Genomic DNA, 24877 nt, shown 5'->3' with positions numbered 1-24877 from the left:
AACATTATTTTCCCAGGAGACTGAGTCAAAATCTTTAGAGAACAGAATGTCCATGACGACTGTCTTAGCAAAGCATGCCTAGCCTCGACAAGAGGACTTGTTCTCTGCTGTTACCTTGGTCCCCAGATGACTCGTCAGCCTTCGAGGAGCAGAGTGTGTGCTGCTAGAACTCAGAACACTGGCTGTCTCATGATCCATTCGTGTAGCTGGACTCTAGAAATGGGGCAAATTACAGATAGTGTAATTTAGGTTACAAACACAGGCAACTCTAGCCTCACAGTTTAGAAAGGGCTCACTGGCATTCACAGGGAAAGAGGAAAAATAAAAACTTCAGCCTAACATAATGTAGCACCACAGCAGAGGACTGCACAGAATCCCAAAGGAAGAGAAGGAGCGATGACCTGCTGTGGACAATGAAAGCTGCATCTCAACACAACCAAGACAAACATGGAGAGCATGACGTATTCTAATGTGGACACAGGGTGGAGTGAATAATTATCTGGGGGGCTTTAAAAGATGTTATATTCAAGCTGTGGAGCCTGAACTTTAGGTGGCAGGCTAGCAAAATCAGAATTATATTTTAAAAAGAACAAAGGACATGATGGAAAACCTACAGGTGGCCAAGAGATTAGAACAAACTTTAGATATAAACCAACAAATTCATGGCCCTTATCTAGGCTCAAAGTCAAAGAAAGCATGATAGACACATTTATGAAACAACAGCGAATGAATCACAAGAGGCTATCCAGTGCTAGGGAGGAATCATTCGTTTCTTTGGAATATAATAATGACATCAGGTATGCATTCTGAAAAGCATTCTTAGCTTGGAAATGAACAGTAAAATATTTACGGAACAAATGACAGAACAGTCTTCGAAACAAAATGGGTAGCCCACGTGAATATGATCTGTATGGACCACTACTGTTCTGCCTTTGTGTCATCTGGAATCACCTGTGCACGACTTCTCCCAACTGTGCTGGAACTTTATCATACCCACAGGCGTTAACAAAGCTCTCCAAACAAACAAGGGGAACAAGCAGGGACTAGCCTGAGTAATTTACTTCTAGCCTTTCCTATCACTTAACTTTCTGAGGAAATAAACACAGATCAGAACATCCTCTTCCTAGCAAGGTTATCAGTTCTCCTTACAACCTCTAGTCATTCACTTAATTATTCATCAGGGACTGTGGTAAAGCATGAACTAGGTAGGATTTTTCTTTTTTAAACTGAGACAGGGTCCTAGTTTGTAGCTTTGGCTATCCTGGAACACACATGTGTGCACAGTGACCTAGACATCTATGCAGAGCACACGTGTGTGCACAGTGACCTAGACATCTATGCAGAGCACACGTGTGTGCACAGTGACCTAGAGAGCACACATGTGTGCACAGTGACCTAGACATCTATGCAGAGCACACACGTGTGCACAGTGACCTAGACATCTATGCAGAGCACACACGTGTGCACAGTGACCTAGACATCTATGCAGAGCACACACATGTGCACAGTGACCTAGACATCTATGCAGAGCACACACACGCATGTGCACAGTGACCTAGACACCTATGCAGAGCACACACGTGTGCACAGTGACCTAGACATCTATGCAGAGCACACACGTGTGCACAGTGACCTAGACCTCTATGCAGAGCACACACACATGTGCACAGTGACCTAGACATCTATGCAGAACACACGTGTGTGCACAGTGACCTAGACATTTATGCAGAGCACACACACACGTGTGCACAGTGACCTAGACCTCTATGCAGAGCACACACGTGTGCACAGAGAACTGTCTCATTGGTCTTCCTTTGCCCACTCTGAAGTATCTTTAAATAGCCGATGTAAATATCTATATATTTTTACTTTTTTTTTTTTGCTTTTTATAAATGTTTGAAAATAAGATAATCTTGACTTTTTTGCTGTTGTTCTGAGACAGGATCTGTTGTAACCCAGACTGGCCTCTAACTGTCTCTGCAGCCAAAGGTAGCCACGAACTCCTGATTTTACTGTTCCTACCTTCCATATTTGAGACAGTGTTCTCTGTATTGCCCTGCCTGTCCTAGAACTCACTGCTCAGCCCATCTTGACTTTCTAAAGGTCAAGTTCCCCACTGAGGACTAGCTTTCCTAGTCCTCAATTTCCTAGTTCTGCAATTGGTAAGGGAGAAAAGCACCAATAGTCCTACCCAGCTGTGATGCCGAGGAACCACAACAAAAACCAGCATGGTAAGGGAGCTGGCAGGTGGTGGTGCACACCTTTAGGCCCACTCAGAAGGCAGTGGTGGCAAATCTCTGAGTTTGAGGTCAGCCTGGTCTATAGAGCGAGTTTCAGGACAGCCGGAGTTACACAGAGAAACCCTGTCTCAAAACACAACACAACAAAAGATATTCCTAAGGGTGCAGAGTGGCACTCATAGCTTGGTGGTAACCAACAGTAACAGGACTTAAGACCTGGTAAACAGGAGGGAAATGAAATCATGCTTGGAACTGGAAACCTAGCCCACTATCCAGGGCAAGTGAGATCATGGGCCTAAGAGGAGAGCATCACCAATAACTGATTAAGCCAGTGTACTTCCTAACTACACTCTTGGTACTTAGCCTCACACTGCAGATCAGTGTCGTTCCCCCTACAGCAAGGAAGTTTCTCTCTAAAATAGATGGAGACCATTACAGAAAAGTCAAAATGCAGAGAAAACCTGTATGGCAAATATATCTATGACACAACTCTTGTCCCTAAAGCACAGGGAACATCTCAGATGAGGAATCAAAAATTGTAAAAGTCAGGACCAGGAAATCTGCTGTGGACTGTGTCTCTTAGAAACGACAGGGACATTTTAGTCATGATGCTCAACAATATAGCTGCCTAAACAAGGTCTGAACGAGAACATCACTGAACAGATATGCTACTGTGGAAGGAGGAATATCTAGTGGGTGGGCTGGGGCGGGGACATGCCTAGACAAAGAATGACAGGCAACTAAAAATGCTGAGAGTCAAAGAATTAGTCTTCTTCAGGTACGAGTCCTTTAACTGGTAATCCAATACCAAGTGGTCAGTCAGCTCTGCAGTTATGTACATTCAAGCAATACTAAACAGACTCAACAGGTTCTATCTATAGATTTATGTGTTATATATATGCACAATGCAGTAATAACAAAGAAGAGGTCATGAATTTGAGGGGAGGGCACATATAGATGAATACTGGAGAGACTGAAGGGCTTTTAGAAAGGGAAGGGAAAATGATGCAATTATATTTTAATTTAAGAAAGGGAAAAGTAAAAAAATAATCTCTCTTGTCAAAATCTTAATTAAATCATTTAACATGTATGAGTGTGTTGTGGAATAACAGGTTACATTTATTGATGCTGTGGAATATCTGTTTAACAATGCAAAAATGTGTTGCATTCTTTTATGTTGCATTTGTTTAACTCTGTGAAGCTGTGCTACTTTGCCTGTCTAAAACACCTGATTGGTCTAATAACGAGATGAACAGCCAATAGCTAGATAGGAGACAGGAATAGGTGGGACTGGTGGGCAGACAATAAATAGGGGAAATCTAGGGAAGAGAGTAAGAAACGAGAAAAGGAGCCAGGGCCCCACCACACAGCTACACAGCCAGATACAGATTAAGAAGGAAAGAAAGTTCTATAAAATAGAGAAAGGTAAAAGGCCCAAGAGGCAAAATGTAGTTAAAGAGAAACAGGATAGAAATCTGGTTAGAAACTAGCCAAGCTACAGCAGGGCATTCATAAGCAAGAATACATCTCCATGTATTTATTTGGGAGCTGGGTAGCGGGCCCCCAAAGAATAAAACAAAAACAAAACCAACTATATGGGTGTTTTGTCTGCATGTATGTCTGTCTGTGTTCTACATAAGTGTTTAATGCCCTTGGAAGCCAGAAAAGGACACTGGACCCCCTGGGAATGGAGTGAGCCTTCATGTGGGTTCTAGGACTTGAACCTCAGATCCTCTGGGCAACTAACTGGTCAGTGCTGCTTATTGCTAAGCCATCTCTCCAGCACCTGATTGTGACTTCTGTTGTCTAACAATCCTGTTTTGATTTCTCCAAATACTAAAGTATTCACATTCTTCTGAAACCTACTGATCCTTCTTTTGTGGTTTTCTCACCCATTTCATCATAAAAATTTCCTTTTCATCCCCCCTCCCAGATTTTTGAGACAGGGTTTCTCTGTAGCTTTGGAGCCTGTTCCAGAACTAGCTCTTGTAGACCAGGCTGGCCTCAAACCCAAAGAGATCCGCCTGCTTCTGCCTTCCGAGTGCTGTCCTTTTAATCGTTTTATCTTGCAACAGTCTCCATTTCTGATATTTAGCATAATCAACCTAGAGCTGGTTTTTCTATAGTACCACAGAGACCTAACTAGTATAGATAGCTTCCACCAGATGAGTAATACTGAAGTCTGAACTGTCCAATTAAATTGAACTCTTCATCCTTCTGCAATGTAGGAATAGATAGTTCTCAAAAAAGAACTCAACCCTTCTATCTAACTCTCATTATTTTACCCTAATTTACCATCAAATAATTTTCCCGTATAGTGCTAATCAGTGATTTGGAATTAAGTATCTGTTTTAGCCCAGTAAAAGGAAATATCTTTAAACAGGAAACATCTGAAGCTTTATTTAATGAATTAGAATAGTGTCTCTCTCTCTCTCTCTCTCTCTCTCTCTCTCTCTCTCTCTCTCTCTCGTATAAATAATACCATCATAAGTAACCTAGAAAGACTAATCTTTTTTGTTGATAGTAGGAAAATTATCTTAAAGTCAGTTTGGTGAAATTCCATTTTAAAATATTTATTTACAACATAAAATGTCTTTTAAAGGAAACTTGAGAAATACAGGACACACCAATGAAAAGTTGTCATATTATTTTGATAAGCACTAACTGAAAATTGGTGACAATTTGTACAGATGGTAAAAATATAACACAGTAACAGCTAAACACGATGAACTATACAGCTTATTGTTTATATGCATCACAGTAATCTTTTCCAGTTAAGATTTATTTCTAAATTTGTGTAATCGTGAAGTACATCAGAAAGTAAACACTATAAGGGTCTTTGCAATCATTATAAACCCAGAAACATGTCTTTGTACTGAGAGCCTCAGAGGAAAGCAGAACCATGCCAATGTAGCAACAGCAGGGTCAACCACACAGAACTGAACACTCTCCAAAACTATGCCCGCCACACACTGGAGACCAACGCAGAAACACGATCTGGAGCATAAGGATATTCCAGCAGACTCCGAAAGTATATTCAAATGTAGTAAGGAGAAAAGATAGGACTTTGACATTGAATGTAGAAACACATTCTAAGGAAACAGGAAGGACTTGTGGATCATTTACTTTTTAAATACTGAATCAATACAAAAATGAGACATGATGGTTCATACCTGGCTAGTACTAGAAGTTGCCATGTTGTTTTCTGCCATTCCTTGACCGTCATGCTGCCGTTCAACTTCATGGGAGGCAGACTCATGCTTGTTCTGAGAAGACCTCTGTTAACATGGAGTTAGCATAAATTATGTAGAAAAATGGAGTACACTTTTATAGCTCACAGCTTGTCTTTTTCTTCCAACCTCTTAACGAATCAATTATACAGGCTGACAAAAGACGAGAAGCACACGCTACACGTCCAGCCTCCAGCATGGCTTGCAGTAGACTATCCTGGTAAGTGGGAAGGGAAGCGTTCCCCTGAGCATTTGAGCTGCATAAGACAAAGAATTTTCTGAGCTCACAGAAACACATCCTCCACCAGATGTGCTTTCCTCACTATCAGGAATACAAGCAAATAACTGTCCTTTTCTGCAAGGTCACATGACTGTGGCATTTAATGGTGCTGCTGCAAATACAGCAGTTAGACTAACACCTAGGCTTACAATAGCTCCCGTGCAGACATTTTTTTACAGAGAATATGTGCACATCTGCAAAGGTCATAGGAAACCAAATGACAAGCTCTTCAAAACTGATATGTAAAACAGAAAACTTTGCTAATGTAGCCACTATCTGTTGTATGAAATAAAAGTGACATCGACCTAGTAAACATACCATAAAATTATTTTCGTTGCTACTTCATAACTGAAACTTTTCTACTATTACGAATTGTAATATAAATATTTGTGTTTTTCCAATGGCCCCAGGTGACCCCGGTCAAAGGGTTGTGACCTACAGGTTGAGAAGCACTGCTAAGCAGGGCTTAATGAGGTATTCTGGTGTGAGTGCTGACGATCAGAACGCTGACAGGAAGGCAGACAACTGTGCTCTCTGGGTTCACAGGAGGAGCAAAGACTCTAAAGGAACCGTACTGGAGGCTAGCTGTGTTATATCTGGCAAAAAAACAAGGCTGCTTTCGACTGTATCCTGAAAAATGGAGTGAGACTTAATTCAAGGGTAACAAATTAAGTTGTTTGGTGGAGGAAATTTCAAGACAGCGTAACATACAGGCTGGGGCATGGTTTCACTCACTGCTCTTAGATTTACAGTGAAAGAGAACAAAAATATATGAAAAACGTGAAATCTATCAAACGAAGGAGCAGGCAGAGAGTCTGAAGTTGGATTAAAGATCAGTGTAGATAAATGTTTAAAATGTTAGAGGCTGGCACAATTATGAAATTCACATTCTCTTTGCAGGCAATACTCCACTCACTGAAGGCTCCAGCCTGTAAAAAAGTATAAACTCATAGGGAAGGGGGAAACTGAAATGAGAATGTCACCTTACTTGAAAACTACCATGGAAAATGTTTCTCAAGTTCTGCTGCCAAGGGGCACAGGGGCCACCCCAGATAAGGTAAGAACTGGCTAGACTACCCCTCACACTGGCCAGTTGGTCAGGGTTGCCCATGTGGTTTTGCAGGCATGCAACTTCAAGATTTATAGCTCATGAAAACTTGGACCAAGAGTCCAGGAAACTGCTGTGGACACGTGGCAGAGTAGAGTTCCTGCAAGGAGGCCCGAGAGCCCACTCGTGAGGCTGTGAAGTGATCCAGAGACGGCAGACTGTGAGGTGTCCTAAGGAGAGCTGTACACGTGCAGCAGAAATACCCTAACAGAGGCTGCACAAGCTGCAGGAGGCAGAACTGGAGAGGCGGGGCAGCATCTGGAATCTGCCATGCTGGGCTTCCCACTTACTCTGGTTTGATCTTTCCTTGCTATCCTCCCAGTCCTTCATGTTGTAATGGGAATGTTTGCTATGTAGCTGAGGCTGGCCTTGAACTACTGATCTCCCTGCCTTTGCCTTCTGAGTGCTGGGTAACAGGAATGCATTACTGGCTTGGCAAATAAATAAATAAATACATACAATTCTGCTTAAGCAGTCAAGTGCCACAAAATGTATATATTAAGTGTTCAATTAAGTGATTTTCAATAAATTTACCAAGTAGCACCATAATTCCGTTTTAGAATATTTTTATCATTGCAATAAGCTTTGTCCAGTCCACCAATTGTATTACTGTGACACGGTATGTCACCTGTTAAGAATGTTACAATTGTTACTTTGTTTATGAAGTTAAGGAAGTACCCTAAGTCTCAAAGAGAGTGGGTTTTGAACCGTGTTAGAACTGATAAGACTATGGAGCGTTTAGAGAAGGACTAAGTGCACGTTGTGTTATGAGGCAGCCATGCCACCTGAGGGTTAGGGTGGAATCAATTAGGAGACAGGAAGACCTTTCCTGAAAGAGACGGTACCACTTAGGAGCTGGGGTTTCTGACTGACTAAAAAGGGGAAAAAGGAGAAAGCACAAGGCACCGGCATTCCCGTCTCCTTTTCGGGACTGCTGAAGTAGTCAGACTAGTCACTTCATGCCCTTGCTCCTAAGCCCTATCCAGCAAGACAGACTGTATATCCCAAACTCTTTCTCTTCATTTGCCTGTTTCTGCTATTTTGCCACAGCGATGTAGAAATAGCCAACAATGGCTCCAGGATATGGAGTACTACTCTAATGCTCCTCAGCTCACACAGTCCTTAGAAATAGATGAGGAGAAGGTGGCCAGCCGGTCATGGTGTAGATGGGCTTCTGTTGTTCTGTTTGGTGACACAGGGTCTCACTGCAGCCCTGGCTGGCCTGGAACTCACTAGGTAGACCAGACTAGCTTCAAAGTCAGATTTGCCAGTCTCTGCCTCCTGAGTGTTGGGATTAACGGTGTTTGCCACCAAACTCAACTGTTAATTGGGTTTTTGATATGTTGGATTTAAAGTCTTTGGCAAATCCTAAGTGGTAATACATGGTAGGAGCATGAATTAAGAATTAAGAATCTGGAGCTAAGGACAAGAAAAATAAATTGAACAGTATAAACCATTAAGTGAGATTGTCTAAGAAAGAGAAGACACAGAAAAAAAGCCTTAAGGGCTGCCTGTGATTGACGCTCAGCAAAGGAAATTTACAAGGGCCACAGAGCAATTCCCTTGCCCAGTCGACAGAGTCACACACTGCTCTTCATTGGGTGCAGTGGCCTAAGAAAGAAAGATACAGAGAAAAACAAAACAAAACAAAAAACCTTAAGGACTGCCTGTGACTGATGTTCAGATGAAGAAGTTTCTCTTTGTGCCCCGTCCCTTTACTTCCCCACGGACCCAGACTGAAGCACACCTGTACTCTTGGATGACTGTCCTCAATTACAGTCTCTGCATACCAAGAGAGGCTATTGCTTGCTGACTTCTAGTAACCAGCGAAAGCTGTATTCCTATGGTTCTGTAAAAGGGAAACAGTTTCCTGCCCTAGGTGATGGGCCTGAGAAGAAGAAAGTATGTGTTTTTTGAGGCAGGGGCTCATGTAGTTTAGGCTAATCTTGAACTTGCTATGTAGCTGAGGCTTGGCCTTGAACTTCTGACCCCTCTGCCTCCTGACGTTGGATAATATCACTGGCCCGGCAAACAAACAAAAGCGGTTTTGCTTAAGCACTTGAGTACCACAAAATATACACATTAAGTGTTCAATTGGAATGATTGCCAGTAAATTTACCAAGCATCACCAAAATCAAGTTGTAGAATATTTTTATCATTACAGTAAGTTCTCCCCTGCCTAGTTACATTCCATCCATATGACCACACAGCACCAGGCAGCAGCTCATCTACTTTGTCCTGTTTGGAGTTTTTGTTTGCGAGAGAGGGGCTCACTGACCAGGCTGGCCTTGAAACTTAATTCCTCTGCCACCCAAATGCTGGGATTAAAGGCGTGAGCCACCTCCACCATGTGGTGCACACACATACATGAAGGAAAAACACCCATACAACTAAAATAAAATTTAAAAAAGCAAGCGAGCTCCCAAAACTGCTACATATTTCAACATAGCTGCTTGCTGTTTGTTCCCCTATTCTATCCTGACAGAAAATAAGTTGCCCCGCCCCAAGGATAAGGCTCTTTGAATAGATTACAGTAAACCTATATAACTGAAACTGCAAATACTATATAAAAATTTACAATTATTTATCGTTAGCTGAAAACGTACTTAATGATGAAACTCCTGCTCTCCTCCAACCCTGTCTTTCAGCACGCTTCTGGAAGCAACACAAGTTGCTCTAAGAAACACAGCCCCTTCTGTGGTCACTGCAGCTGGCCTCGAAGTTAGAGGCCAGCCTGGTCTACAAGAGTGAGTTCCAGGATGACCAGGGATACACCACCAACAAAAAGAATGTATGTGCACTATGGACAAGCTTGCTACCAATGGAGGTCAGGAAAGAGCACAGATCCCCTAGAACTGGAGTTACAGATGGTTGTGAGCTACCAGGCAGGTACTGGGAATCTGATCTGGTTCTTCTGGAAAAGCAGCCAGGGCTCTAACTGCTGAGCCATTTCTCCATCCCCCTTACCTGCTTGTAAACAGCTCTTCAACTAATCTCATTTCAGCCCCTTTAACACTTACATTACAGCTGACCTGAACAGCCGGTCTCGGAACCCTTAAGGACTCCATGACACACGCTGTCATGGCTGTCGTACTCTCTGTAAGCTCTACCAGTTAGGTCTGGGCAACTCTGCCAAAGCCTCCACTTCACTTCTGTCACTTCCCCTGGTGTTTGTGACTGTTTCATTGAATGTTTTTACTACCATTTCTATAAGGATTGTGGGATAACTACAAGCAATAATGTTTGATCATTTTTTTAAAACTAGGAATTACATATAAGAAAAAGCCCACTTACAGGGTAATGATAGCCCAAGATGGTGATTTCATTCTAGAAACCGACAGCCGACGCTAAAGTGACTAAATTTTAACTGCTGAAAGGTATAACATGTTTCCAAGTTGGAGAGATGGCTCAGCAGTTAAGAGCACTGGCTGCTTTTCCAGAGAACCCTGGGTTCATTTCCCAGCACCCACATGGCAGCTAACAACTGTCTGTAACTCTAGTTCAAGGGTATCTGGCATCCTCAACATAGACAGACATATAGGCAAAACACCAACGCACATAAAAAAAATAAATGAACCTTTAAAAGAAAAGTCTCTCTCTAGAAGCTCCATTTCTCAATCGTGTTACGTTAATTACATGGGTTTCTTTTCTGGGAAGAGCTATAGACATCAACACATGAACAAAAGGGCAGTTTACTAACCTCTGCTTCAGCTGCTTGGGACTGTAAAAGCTGTCGTACACGAAGTATGTCCTTTTCTATTTGCTGAATTCTGGCTATTCTTCGCTAAAATAAAAGAAGAGAACAAATCAGAAACTCAATTATTTTTATGTGTCTGTGTGCACACCTGTGGAGCTGCCTTACATGTGTACTGGTAATAGTTTTATATAAAACACAACATAGCTGTAAAGAAAAAAACATTGGGGGCTGGAGAGATGGCTCAGAGGTTAAGAGCATTGCCTGCTCTTCCAAAGGTCCTGAGTTCAATTCCCAGCAACCACATGGTGGCTCACAACCATCTGTAATGGGATCTGGTGCCCTCTTCTGGCCTGCAGGCATACACACAGACAGAATATTGTATACATAATAAATAAATAAATATTTAAAAAAACCCATTGTTTTATATCAGGGTTTATTTAAATAGCAGAACTAACATACTTCAAATTTACTCCTGTTATAAGTCAATATTTTTAGAAGTTTCCTAAAGTACCTACTGCAACTAAACATTCCTTTTGTTTGGGACAGGGTCTCCTTAGTTAGTCCACTAAGGCTAGAAGGTGTGTGGTGAGGGTGGCCTCGAACTGTGTTCCTTTGGCCTTTGCTTTCCAAGGGGACATTGCTTTTATTTTATTTACAAGGACCACAACAATGGTACAGTCTTGCATTCACACTGAAGAAACCACTGAAACACAGTATGCTCACGTGTACACTATCTGTGGCTGCTGGGATTAAAGGCATGCGCCACACCAGGCTAGAAGCAGGCTCTAGTACAACCCAACAGGCACCTTTCCAGTCTTTGCTGACATGCTATGAGACCAGATGTCACGGATCAAAAACTGTAAGTAAATAACAAATTGATAACAAAAGATTTCACAAAGGCAGGGCAAGAATGGGTTTTGCTTTGAATTTCCCTGAATTATTTACCAGTTATTTCTACATGTCATACTGGACTTTTCCACCCTTTAAACATACTGTTGGCCAATCCTCTGTCCATTTAAAAACAAGGGCTGTCTTCAAGAATTAATCCTTAGGATTCTCAAATTTTAGGGATATTAATTAGATTTCTTTATACTATTGAAAATATTTTCCCTTTCTATTCTTATAGGACAGGTGCTTTAAAATTTTATGAAAATAATCTTTATTACTTTTATGTTTCCATTCCCCCGCCCCGGACAGGATTTCTCTGTGTAGCTCTGGCTGTCCTGGAACTCACTCTGTAGACCAGGCTGGCCTCAAACTCACAGAGATCTGCCTTCCTCTGCCTCCCCCATGCTGGGATTAAAGGTGTGAGCCACCACCACCTGCAGAGTTTTCATTTTTTTTTAAGATTTATTTATTTATTGTTTATACAGTATTCTGCTTACATGCATGCCTGCAGGCCAGAAGAAGATACCAGATCTCATTACAGATGGTTGTGAGCCACCATGTGGTTGCTGGGAATTGAACTCAGGGCCTTTAGACGAGTAGGCAGTGCTCTTAACCTCTGAGCCATCTCTCCAGCCCGAGTTTTCAATCTTAAGGCATCAAACGTTCTACATTTTCTTCTATTAATTTTAGCCCTTTTCCATTAAGACTAAGTGCTAGCATTTTTCACAACTAGTAACCAACAAATTTCTTTTAAGGTAGAGGTGTTAACATCTGAGCCCCTTTTTGAGACAGGGTTCATTCAGTATGGAGCTCAGGTTGGCCTCCAACTCGACTTTCCTGCTCAGTCTCCTGAACGCTGGGTTATAATCAGATTAGTCCAAGCTCTGTGGATTTATAACCCAGGCGTGCTTGTCATTATCCTGATTATTCCTGATGAAGACAAATTCTTAATTTGAATCAGTAAAATTTCACCAGTCTTATATTTTATAATCTCATCTTGTTTAAGAAATTCTTTTCTATGCAGTATCAGAGACATGTTTGTGCATATTTTCAACCAAAAAATAAAAGCTTTACTTTTGATATTTAAATAACTAATCTATCTGAATGCAATGTGGGCAGGAAGGCAAGAACTATATATACTAATTGTAATCTGATAACTAATAGAAACACAAATACATACATGCATATGTATGTGCACATAACTTTAGTTATCTCCCCAACTATAAAATGTGTCATGTTATGGGTGTTAACTATTACATCGGACACAATCGTATTCTAACATAAATCCCACTCCTAACCAAGAATTTATTTGTAATACCAGCTATTGGGAGAGGGCTGCCCAATTTTCTTAATAGAGAGAGAGACACTGGGTCCATCAGTCACATCCCAGGGCTGACCACTTGCTCAGGAATAACTATTTAGACAATGTGAAATGGGCTCCATGTATTTTGGTTTCTTTCTTCCTCCCCATTTTGGTTTTATTTTTGTTTTAAGAGAGAGAATATGAAGTGGATCTTGGAGGAGTTGAAGAAGGGGAAAGGATGTGACCAAAATATATTATATGAAAAAACTTAAAGACAAGATCAACTTTACAGAATACAAGCATGTATCTATACCACTATACAAATATTAATTTGTCCTACTAGTTGCTATTTAAATATAATCTTTGAATGTTCTTCCAATATGTCTTAAAAGTTTTTTAAAAAAGCAAAAATAAAAAATTCCCCATGCTCACTTTGGAGCAGACGGGGCGGGCCGGGCTGGGATGACGGCAGTGTGGATGGTTTTACAGGCCTAGACCACTAGGCCGTCACACATTTGTGTTCACACACAAGTGCTCAACAGTAAAATCAGGCCATGTTCTTCTGACCTCAGTGTGGTTTACTCTCATCCTCACCCGCAGCAGGCCGTCTTCCCTCAGGGTTTCTTCATGCCTCCTTTGTTTCTCAAACATGGACTGCTGCTGCTTCTATTTTTATTTTTTGGAAAACTTCTGAATGTTACCACACAAACTTAGATTACAAGAAATAACAATCTCAAAGCAGCTGAAACTAGTTATTGGCTGCCAGGAAATCAGCACCTCCCCTGTGATTCTATGCAGAAATAAGCAGAGGCAGAGTGATGTCAATACTGGTTACCGTGGCCAACAGTCACAAGAAATTGTCACCCTGTAAACAGTGCCGACACGAGACAGGCTTTGAAGTCCTTTCCTTGATGGTGCTGGAGGGTGGACTGAAGGCCTTGTAGGAGAGGCCAGTGCTCTGTCACTGAACTACACCCTAGCTGCAGTATGGAGTTTAAGAACATCATCAGAGTTGTGACGTGTGCAGTGTGGGAAGATGCCATTCACCTGTGCTCGCTTCTCCATGTCCTGGCAGGTGCCAAGCTGCTCCTCCATTGCAGCCCTGATCTGCCTTGCTTCATATTCCAGTTGCCTTCTTGTCATATCTGTTTGTAGGGAAAACTAAAACCACAAATAACGTATTAATTTCTCACTGTCTATTAGTAAAACCAAAGAACACACAAATGTCAACTGAAAAGTTGAGTAAATGACTATGTGAGTCACCATACTTGAGAAATCTATTTTTTTCTCCAAGGAATCCTAAACCTGAGTACGGGCACCAGGAGTAGCTGGCATTCCTAATGAAGATTCAGAGCCGCCTCAAAGTAAAACATGATCAACTTAAGACTGTTGCGTTGAAAACAGGCAATTGGTCCAATTAAAGTGGACCCTTATGACTTTTCCCTGCGGAAGAGGCACCTGATTAGTTGATTTTTGTGATGCCAGGGGTCAACCAGACCCTTATGCACACTAGGCAGGCACAGTACCGCTGAACTACATCCCACAGCCCCGAGGAACTGCTTTCAACTCTTTTTTTTTTTTTAATTTATTTATTTATTATGTACACGGTGTTCAGCCTCCATGTATGCCCTCAAGCCAGAAGAGGGCACCAGATCTCATTACAGATGGTTGTCAGCCACCATGTGGTTGCTGGGAATCGAACTCAGGACCTCCGGAATAGCAGTCAGTGCTCTTAACCTCTGAGCCATCTCGCCAGCCCTGCTTTCAACTCTTAAAACTACTATTCTGGACAGCAGATGTAGCTCAGTTAGCAGAATACCTACCTAACATGCCACATAAACCCAGGTGTGATGGCACAGACCTGGAATCCCAGCCCTCAGCAAGTGGAGGCAAAGAGGATCAGAGGTTCAAGATCATCCTTGGCTGCACAAGAGAACTGGGCTACATGAAACTCTGTCTCAGACAAAACAAAACAAAAACTAGTATATTAACATAGACAACATTGGGGGAAGACTCAAAAACAGGCATTCATTACTCTTAATGTTTTAGTTTTAAGGTAAGCATTAACTGACTAAAGTGTACAGGCTAAATAGAGATAAAAACTCTGTTTTTAGAATGAAGAAAATGAAGTAAGAAACAAAAAAGCCTATATCTAAAATAAATATTACTAGCCCGACAAAATCAACACCGACTGTGGCAGTACTTTACAAAGTGGTGTTAACCCTTCACTGGTCCTCACACTGGGATAGCTGCCAGGTGTACAAAGGCATAAAAAGGGCAGACTATGAAGTGAGAGCAGAGCAGTCAGCAGAGACACCAGGAGCCATGGGAGAACGAAGCAAGGCTGTGAGACTGCTCACACTCCTCATGCTGTATGGAGGGAACTGCTCCTGCTGTGAGTGCCCAATGACTCCAGACTGATGTCTTTTTAAATTGCCCTCAAACAAAACACTCATGTTCAGAATGCATTCTTGCAGGCATACCAAATGGTCTGCATGTTAGTTATTTATTTAGAGACAGGGTCTCACTATGCAGCTTTGGATGGCCTGAAGCCACTACATAGACCAGGCGGGACTTGAAATTACAGAAACCTGCCTCCTCTGTCTTCCAAGTGCTGGGCTTTTGAGACTCAAGGGAAGTATCACCACACCCCCACTGAATGCCATTTCTTACTCTCTCTGAGTCTATATTATTATTTCTCTATTTGTCCTCCACTTTCCAACATGCTAAAAGGGACAGAGCATGTCATGATAATATGGTTTCGAGTTGGTAAGTGTAATCCCAGTCTCTGGCCTCCATCTTTGGAGGCCCTGCCCCTGTGTCCCTTGCCACCTACCCGAGGAGGGTCAAGGTAGCCCACCAAACCTTGATCCCTCCCCAGAGGAGGTCAGTTCCCCTCGGGGCCACCTGAGAGCGCAGGAGTCCTATCAAACCTGGATAGCTTTTCATTCGGCTTGTTTTGATTTGGCATGATTGGGATTTTTGCATCGACAGAGAGCTAGTGTTAGAAACTATTTCTAATAGTAAGTAGTGCGGTATTTTGATAAACAGGTCAATATTTCCACATGGAACAAGTGGAAATAAAGTTTGTTAACTTGTTTTCCCAAAAAGAAAGCAAACTATAGTAAATGGTTATAAAATATAAGCAAGTTTAAATTTACTAATGCTATTAATGGCCCATAATGATTACATATTCTGGTATATTCTATTAAACATGATTACTTAAGGAATTTGACAGCCCATCTTTACTTCCGACAGTAACCCACAGCTCTTGAGTTGTAAAATATACCAAAGCCCTTTCTTGACCCTGATTTCATGGAGACAACAGGGCTCTGGATTTTGTATATTCTCCAATCATAGTCAATGATTAAAGGGGGCTGGAGAGATGGCTCAGTGGTTAAGAGCACTGCCTGCTCTTCCAAAGGTCCTGAGTTCAATTCCCAGCAACCACATGGTGGCTCACAACCATCTGTAATGAGGTCTGGTGTCCTCTTCTGGCCTGCAGACATGCACACAGACAGAATATTGTATACATAATAAATAAATAAATATTTATAAAAAAATGATAAAAAAAATTGAAAAATCTCATCAACCCTTCTGGATCTCTTAATTTTCATTCATTATAAACTCCCCAGCAGCCGTCTTTCCCTGTGTATGATGTCTTAGTGGTCAGGGGGAATCTGAAGGGCACTGCAGGAAGAGGGGTCCTTCTCCCTTCAAGCCTGGAGTTCTAACTAGTAAACTCAGGAAACCCAGTTAGCTATATTCTGAAAGGCTTCTGTCTACTGTGTTCTCTCAATACTTCTACGAGGAAGAAAGAGCCGAAGCTGAGAGCACAGGCTACACTGAGGCAGAATCTTACTGCAGCCCAGACTTTGGCTTCACAAACACCCTCAGGGTCAGCATCCTGGAATACTGTGGTTATGAGCACAAGCCACACACCTGGCTCATTTCCCCTTTTTAAATATCACGTAAAATATTGATGAAAGATATAGTCTTGAGATTCTTAATGTATTTCAGAAGCTTTCTTTTCTCTTTTATTTTTGAACAGGACTTCATATATCCCAGACTGGCCTCAAATTACTATATAGCTGAGGGTGACCTTCAGTTTATTTTTTTAAGAGTTATTATTTTTTAATTTACGTGTACGAGTATTTTGCATGCATGTATACATGTATACCATGTGTGTGCTTAGTGCCTACAAGGCCAGAAGAGGGTGTCAGGTCTCTGAGGACGGAAGTTATAGATTGTTATGAATTTCTACGTGGGTGCTGGGAAGCAAGTCCAGGTCCTGCAGAGGAGCAGGGCGTGCTCCTAACTGTTGAGCTCTCTCTAGCTCTGTGCATTTCTGACACTGCTGCCTCAAATCCCCGAGTGTTAAGAGTACATGTGGGGAACAGAGAGAGGCCCAAGGATGTGAAATTCTGAGCAAATCTGTATTGTTAACATGGGCAAAGCTATGTCAAAATCCCCATAGCCCAGACCCACAGGAAATGGCAAAGCCTTCCCTCCTGGTCTGAATGCCCACCATAATGCTCTCCCTTTGGGTGTTTATGGCTTGAAGACTGCTCCCCCACAGACACTGCTCCTACTACATCTGCAATAGCCTCACCTCCTTGTTTAACATTCTCCATCAGAGAACCCAGTCCACTATTTCTGTGTGTTCATGTGTGCTTGTCTTTTCTTCATTTCCCCCACTGCCTCAGTCAGGCCCATCTCTGGAACTGTGCTGGCCAGCCATTACAGGCATGTATTATTGTATCCAGTTTATGATGTTCCTGGGGTTGACCCAGAGTTATATGCATGTTGGGCAATAAAGGTGCACCCGACTCTTAGAAACATCCTTAATATAGGTTATCCCATGAGTAAAAGTTAACACAGAGAGGGACAAGTCTGCAGGATTATTTTTAACTATTTGTTTGTGTGTGTGTGTGCACGTGTGTGCACAAATGCATGTGCATGGCACAGCAGGAATGTGGAAGTCAGGAGACCGTTTATGGAAGTTAGTTTTCTCCTACCACCAGGTGAATTCCTGGGACTGAACTCAGGATGCCAAGTAGGCATAAAAGCCCCTTTACCTGCTGGGCATCTCACTGGCCTCCGTTTTCAAAATTTTAAACACAGGAGTATTTGCTAAAGGGAGTCAAGAATTCACAGAACAGTAAGATCCATGACTCTAGCTACTGGCACTTGCACCTAGAGAGAGTAAGGTTCAAACTGCCTTCCAGGATAGTTTAGTTGTAAAAACTATCTGGCAGGATTCCTGCATTGTACAGAAAAACCCAAGCAGATGGTTTAATGTTTCTAACAATTAAACATGCAGTTATCTAGTAGAATCTGGATCCAAACTCATGGGGATTAAAATAAGCATCTGTTGGTACACAGTAAACGGAAGCTGTCAACGAGCTGGCATGGTGAGGCAGGCCTGCACTCCACTCCCAGCACTTGGGAGGATCAGGTCCTCTTCAGCTTTACAGCGAGTCTGAAGTCAGCCCAGGGTACAGGACACCCTGTGTTAAAACTAGAACCAAACCCCACAAAAACAAACAAATGGAACAAAAAAAACAAGAAATGCTTACTAACCATTATATACTTAGGTTAATAGCTAATTAAGACACATTATAATTTATAAATCATTAGATATGCAGTTATCTCAAATTCTTCATATATAATCTGAGAACTTTAAAAGATCAAGTTAGTCAATCTAAGCTGTGCTGCCCAGGTACTTACGTTTTCAGTTAAAGGCAGACTATCTATTCTTTTCGTGAGGTTCTGAAGTTGAGCATAATACCAGTCTTTTTCCTTTTCTTCTTTGTCAAGATCAGCAAGGAGTAATGATCTGTGTTTAAAAGAAAGGTAAATTTACACAAGCTACTGCATATTGCCTAAGAATAACTCTCCAGCTGTCACTGTAAAACGATAGTGAACTGGTGAAAAATCTGACTTGGATTGTGTAGTAGAACTTACAGATTCATACTCACTGACATCTGGGTGCCAAGAGTGTTCCTTCCCTGAGTAAGACGGTTCTCAACCTGACCAATAACAAGCTTTAGCAGAGGGCTTGCTTTCATACAGTCTAAGAAGTAAGTGAAGGGTGTGGACAGCACCAAGTTCAAAGTTTGTTAGGAAGAACAAACATTAACACTAAAGGAGTTAGGCCAGCAGCAATGACGCTGGGAAAGCGTGATGTCAGCTGCTGAGCTGCAACAACACTGTGAACAGACCTATCACATCTGCAGTCAGAGAAAGCTGCTCTGCATAGAGGAACTTAGCTTGGAATCTCGATGAATTTATGTAATTCCTGAAGAACCAGACCCACCATATACCTTACCATTATAAATATAAACAAAATACAGTTACTAAGATAAAACTCAAGAGGATTACAAAAGTTCAAGCTCCTTATTGTTTTGTATGGTTCTTTTCCCAAAGCAATGTATGTTATAATTTTCTTGTGCTGTTTCCAGAAGTTTTCTATAAAGATGCACAGAATAATGTGCATAATTACATGTATGTTTAAAAATATAAATATTCTATTATTAGCATATGTTGCCCTATACATTTTTTCACTTAAAAAATTTACCGGGGGGGGGGGGGTCCATACCACGTGAGAACAAAAGACCTACCTGGCTAATAGCCCATGTATCTCAACAATATTGATGAACCCATAAAGGAGACATACTATGGCCAGCCAGTTCTTTGCTGGGGAGCACTTAGCATCTTTTAAATATTTTCCTATTAACATAAATATTACATGGCTGTCTTTATGTAATAATAATAAAGTACTTCATTCCATAATAAATTCTGAGGGCCCATGCATTTTAACTTACCATTCCAGTAAGGTGTTATACCAACTTATAACACAAATTTTCATGAATTTAAGTATATGACACAACTTTGTGTGTGTGTGTTTTGTTTGGTTTGGTTTTTCAAGACGGGGTTTTTCTGTACAACTGCCCAGATTGCCCTAGAACTCAAAGAGCTCTTCCTGCCTCTGTCTTCCAAGTCCTGGAATTAAAGGCGTGTGCCACTACGCCCAGCTACAACACAACTTTTAATATCTTCCATATCTGAATTTATAAACCTCCAGAATATCACCATGATTTTAATTGATTTATCTTACTGTACATGAGACTATTTTTCTGAGTTTGCAACCCTCCCTTTTCTGTAACTTTGCTTCTTATTTAGAGGACTTCTATATTGAGAACGGCAATACTTAGTCACTAGGTTGCATATACATTTTTTCAATTTATCACTTATAATAGTTTTGTTATTTGGAAAATTTGGATTTTCATGTAGTCAGATCTGTGAATGTTTTCTATTATGGAATCTGGAATTTGGCCACATGAGAAGATGCTTCCCACTCTGATGATATTTTTAAAATTCTGTTTGGTGTTTCCTTGAGAAACACTCATAATGAGTACAAATGCATGCAGAAGGCTGCATATCTTACTGAGATCACCTTTCCTCAGAAATAATCTCAAAGACAAGCAACCTTAATCGTAAGAAAATAAATGGGTAGGAACTGGCAAGAGATAAATGATGCCAAACATGAGCCAAGAGCATTTGCCACAGAGAAGCGGAGACAAAAGGAACCCGCGGTCAGCCTGTCCTCTGTATCTTAGATTAGAAACACAAAGGCACTTCCATGCACATGCCATACCTACTACATAGGAACAAATGTTACCTTTCTTTTTCAAGCTCTTCCAAATATCCAGTACTTTCTCTGCTTCCATTTACAAACGCTCTTCTTGGGAAGGACCCCATGGGAACAGGACTGCACTCTCCAGAACGGCTGGATACCGACCCTTCCCGACTCCCATAGGAGCGAAGGGACATTTTTGAGCGTAGTTTCACTCCAGGAAAATTGCTATCTAAGTTAAATTCTAAGCAGAGACAAATTCTTATGTAGTAACTGCTTTATGTCATGTAAAATATTCCTAAAGCTACTACATTATTTTAAAAGAAGTCTCAGGTTTATATTTTAACTACAAATATACAAGGCTGAATAAATAATTATTTAGAATAGTCATAATTTCCCTTGCAAAGTCAGCTTGAATCATGAAGAAAACAAGTATGTTAATGGGAATTACACAAAATGTCCATCCTTAGATTCCCTGTGATAATATTTAGGGACTCAGAAAGCAATTATTCTAGTTTCAATTATTACTAAGCAGGGTCCCTGTCTGACACTAGAATTTCTAGGCAACAAAGTGAGAAAGACATTTTAAAACAGATCCTATTAGAAACGGCATAGGAAAAGCTATCACCTCCATCCCAGATGGAACACAAAAGACAATAGCCCTTGAATCCACCTGCCAAGGGAGTCTTGTGAGACATGGCATATTGAAGCATATCTAGTGACTAGTCAAATGCAATGAATTTAAAAAGTAGCTCAGAATTTCCAAGATGAAAACTTAAAATCATACATTTAAAACAACGGGCAAACAGACCTTCTATCTATTTGCATTCAAGAGCTATGACCAAACATGGAAGTAGGAGGAACAAGCTGAGACCAGTGTTCAAACTGAGAGCAGCTGAACTTCAATCAGTTGTCATGCTGAGTCTAAAACAGTATTTTTAAAATACTTAAAAAAAAAATGTACCTTTAAGACGCTCTAGTAAGTCAATCTGTCCAGAAGAAGTCATAGTTTCATCTTCAATACTTCCCTGTAGCTGTTTAAGTACTTCCTATTGAAAAGAGTACAGTACATTAACATGAAATTCTAAGTCACTCCTTGAAGACACGAATCTGTATTTCTTGGCATTTAAATATGACCACGGATGAGAAAGCTACTTCAGTTCAGGATGACAACATACCATAAGCTTTAGTGTATATTAAATATATTACTATTATTCACTGTTATATCTCAATAACAATAATAGTGGCATTTTGTGATAGTGGGGATTACGAGGAGTCTCCACGCAAGACACTTCATGCCACACTTAAAAGGAAGGTATGGGGTGTTATGATCAAACTGCATTACCTGCAAACTTGAAAAGACTTAATGAAACAAACACTTATTTTGTACAGTATAGGCTAATAAAACATATCAGCTAACTTTTATGAAAAGTTTATTATCATTCTGAATCAGCTGACACCTACAGACTTGCTTAAGTTGTAAAAAAATGACTGTTTAGAACTTGTACCTCTTGGGCCTGTATTTGCATGACCAGGACACGAGCCTGCTGTTTAGCAGCTTACTGCCCAAGTCCACAGCACACCCGAGCACACTAGAGCACCGACTTACACTTGGCAGACACCCAGGTGCTAGCTGCCTCTTGACCTTGAGACCACTGTCTTCCTTCTCACATACATTACTTCATAAACTCTTTAAAAGTTTGCTGTCCAATTATCTGTAAACCTTGTCTTTTACTTGTACTCCTTAGTAACCCGTTAGTTCCCGTATATTGAAGCACGTCACTCTAGCCTCCAGCATGTCCTTTGGCCAATTTGATTTTGAAAATGTACTGAATGTCCGCCACCCTAAAACTAAAGGCAGTGTTACTGTGTGGGGAAGTGATCTGCCACAAAGTGAGCAAAGCAGGAGGGGCAGCTCCACGGCTCCGCCTTGATCTAACGACAAATGAGCTGTGGGCTGGGCTGAGCGCGTGGCCTTCAAACAGACCAAGCCGCCGTTAAGTGAAAGTCTTGGGTAGGGAGGTGTTGGGAAGGTGAATGATGTTCATGTGGAAATCATCTCAAGAGAGTATCAGCACTGTGAGAATGAGACCATATTCATATGGGGACACCTCCCTTACATGACTGCAGAGCATGCCCAATGGTCAGCTGTCAACTGCAGGTCACTTCACCTCTTTCCCTGTGACTTTCCCCCAGGGTTCTAATCTCCTTCCATCCATGGCGACTACCTGTAGCAGTCTTTTAACCTTATCATCTTATGACAAGATGACCACAGCATGTCATACAGAAAAACAAAGTATGAAAAAAAAAGATACCATTGAACACGTTTGTATAGGATGACAAGAAAAAGCTTCTCTTTACGTCGGTGATGAAATTACAAATATAAATTAGTGGATGAGCTGGATGGAAAGCTCGGTGGTAGAGTGCCTATCTAGGACACACAGGCCCTAGGGCTGAGCATTAGTCCCTCCCCAAATCCCTATACAAACTGAATGATTCTGGGATTGCTTGCATTTCCTAATCTTAAAACTGGTTAAATTCACAACTTGTAATAAAACTACTTTTTTAAGCCTCTGAGACTTACAATCTGAATTTGAATCATGGAACCCACATGGCAGAAAAAAATTGACTTCCACAAATTGTCCTCTGGTTTCCGTAAGTACAACACACACACACACATACATGCATGCATACAGCAGGTAAATAACTGCGCTGGGCACAGCTTAGCAGTAGAACGCTTTTTGTGGAGAATGTGTGTCACCATAAGTTTAATTCTCAGGGCCGATACATCTGTTAGAAATATATTGATAAAAGCAGCAATGTAATTAGAACAAAATTTAAGGATAAAATTTTTTAAGGATTTTATGAGTAGCAATTCTAAAAAGTATCAGCTTGTGCCATTCGTCTTTCATGTTATCTTTGTTAAGTGCTCTGACTTATGAACTTCACTAGGCAAAGCTGGACATCCACCTCGCTCCGGTCCAGTTACTCTACCTTAAGATGACAACATTTCGCGTAATTTATACTACTTACAATATGTAATGTAACTACTTGCAATGAATAGTCTATGCCTACTCCCTAACAAAAATAACCCCAGTTGTATTTCTATTGTGAGACTCAATTTATACAGGTACAGATCTTTAGTCCTTGATGGCTTAACCTTTCCAACTTTGGTGGCCTCAAGTTCTCACCAGTGTATCCTCAGTCCCTAGAAACAGCCACTATGCTGCAACTAGACAGTAAACAGCCCCGTGAGTTTCTGTTTTCTGCTTTAAGTAATCACCTGTAAGATGCTTTCATACCACTGCATGTATTCATCCATTATTCCTTGGTGAATAGAATCTACTATATGAACACACTCCTGATGGGACATCCGGATGGCCCCGTCTGAAGGCCACTATGAAGACAGCTAGCACGATCACTCTGGACAAACATCTTGTACATAAGCACTTAGTTCTCTTGGGGTGATTTCAAGCTCAAATGTTGAATCACAGTGTTTACCATAAGAAGAAACTGTTGTTGTTGTTGTTGTTGTTATGTATGTGTGTTTAAAATAGGCCCACCAACAGTGTGTGAACACTTCAATATTCCAATTTATGTGAAGTGGTCACATTTTAAATATTAGTCATTTGAGTAGGTGTAAGATGATCTTTGTATTTCCCCAATGACAGGTGATACCCAATTACTTTCCATTAGTGTACCTGGCCACTTATTTTCCTCCTTGGACTGTCTTAATTCATGTTGCAAAACACTGGCTATTTAAACCCATTTGTCTGTCTACTTGTGTGTGTGTCACACTTGAGGGGATCAGGAAACTTTGGGGGGTCAGTTCTCTTCCATCTTATTGAGGCAAGGGCAACTCTCCTTTCTGCTGCTGCCGAGCCAGATACTCCGGGCTAACGAGGCCTCGAGCTTTTGGGAAATGGATTCTCCCGTCTGCTCTCCTCTTACTTTAGGAGTGCTTGGACTACAGATGTCAGGAGCACAGCATTTCCTTCTGGGGGGGGGGTCACCCTGCTTGTGCCACCAGTGCTTTACCTTACCAACTGACCATCTTCCCAGCTCCCCAAACTAGATCTTATTGTTTATAATGCAAGTCCCTTATATATTTTGAAACAAATTCTTTTGTCAAATATATGTGCAGTGTGGTAAATGATTTTCCTTAGTTGATAATGGCCTGCTTTTAATTTTCTTATTGAAGCCTTCTGAAGATATAAATTTTTAATTCTGATGAAGCCTATACTGGCTAGTTTTATGTCAACTTGCACAAGCTACAGTCATCAGAGAGGAGGGAGCTTCAATTGAGAAAAAAAGCCTCCATAGGATCAGGCTATAGGCAGGCCTACTGGGCATGTCCTTAATTAGTGACTGATGGAGGAGGCTGGGCCATGATGGGTGGTCCAGCCCTGGGCAGTTGGTCCTGGGTTCTATAAGAACGTGAGAGTGATTACCATGCCACGAGGAGCAAGCAAGTAAGCAGCACTCTTTCAGT

At 41.3% G+C, this 24877-nt stretch overlaps 1 protein-coding gene across 8 annotated transcripts in view; it reads right to left on the bottom strand.

The window, feature by feature from the left end:
* The window catches only part of LOC121443013 (adenomatous polyposis coli protein-like), a 93326-nt gene that overhangs the window by 23831 nt on the left and 44618 nt on the right, over window positions 1-24877 (bottom strand). For all 8 annotated transcript variants that reach the window (XM_041644689.1, XM_041644691.1, XM_041644694.1 and 5 more), the window contains 7 exons: window positions 21350-21434; window positions 20431-20629; window positions 18477-18585; window positions 13794-13907; window positions 10559-10642; window positions 5414-5518; window positions 115-213 (listed from right to left, as the gene is read on the bottom strand). In XM_041644689.1, coding sequence (XP_041500623.1) covers window positions 115-213; window positions 5414-5518; window positions 10559-10642; window positions 13794-13907; window positions 18477-18585; window positions 20431-20629; window positions 21350-21434 — 795 coding nt within the window. The remainder of the gene's footprint in view (window positions 1-114; window positions 214-5413; window positions 5519-10558; window positions 10643-13793; window positions 13908-18476; window positions 18586-20430; window positions 20630-21349; window positions 21435-24877) is intronic.

This window comes from Microtus oregoni, unplaced genomic scaffold, assembly GCF_018167655.1.
Source record: "Microtus oregoni isolate MIOR12 unplaced genomic scaffold, Mior012 000098F_ref0000018, whole genome shotgun sequence".
Taxonomy (NCBI): domain Eukaryota; kingdom Metazoa; phylum Chordata; class Mammalia; order Rodentia; family Cricetidae; genus Microtus; species Microtus oregoni.
Note: the sequence above shows the minus strand (reverse complement) of the source record. Positions and strands in the feature narration are given on the sequence as shown.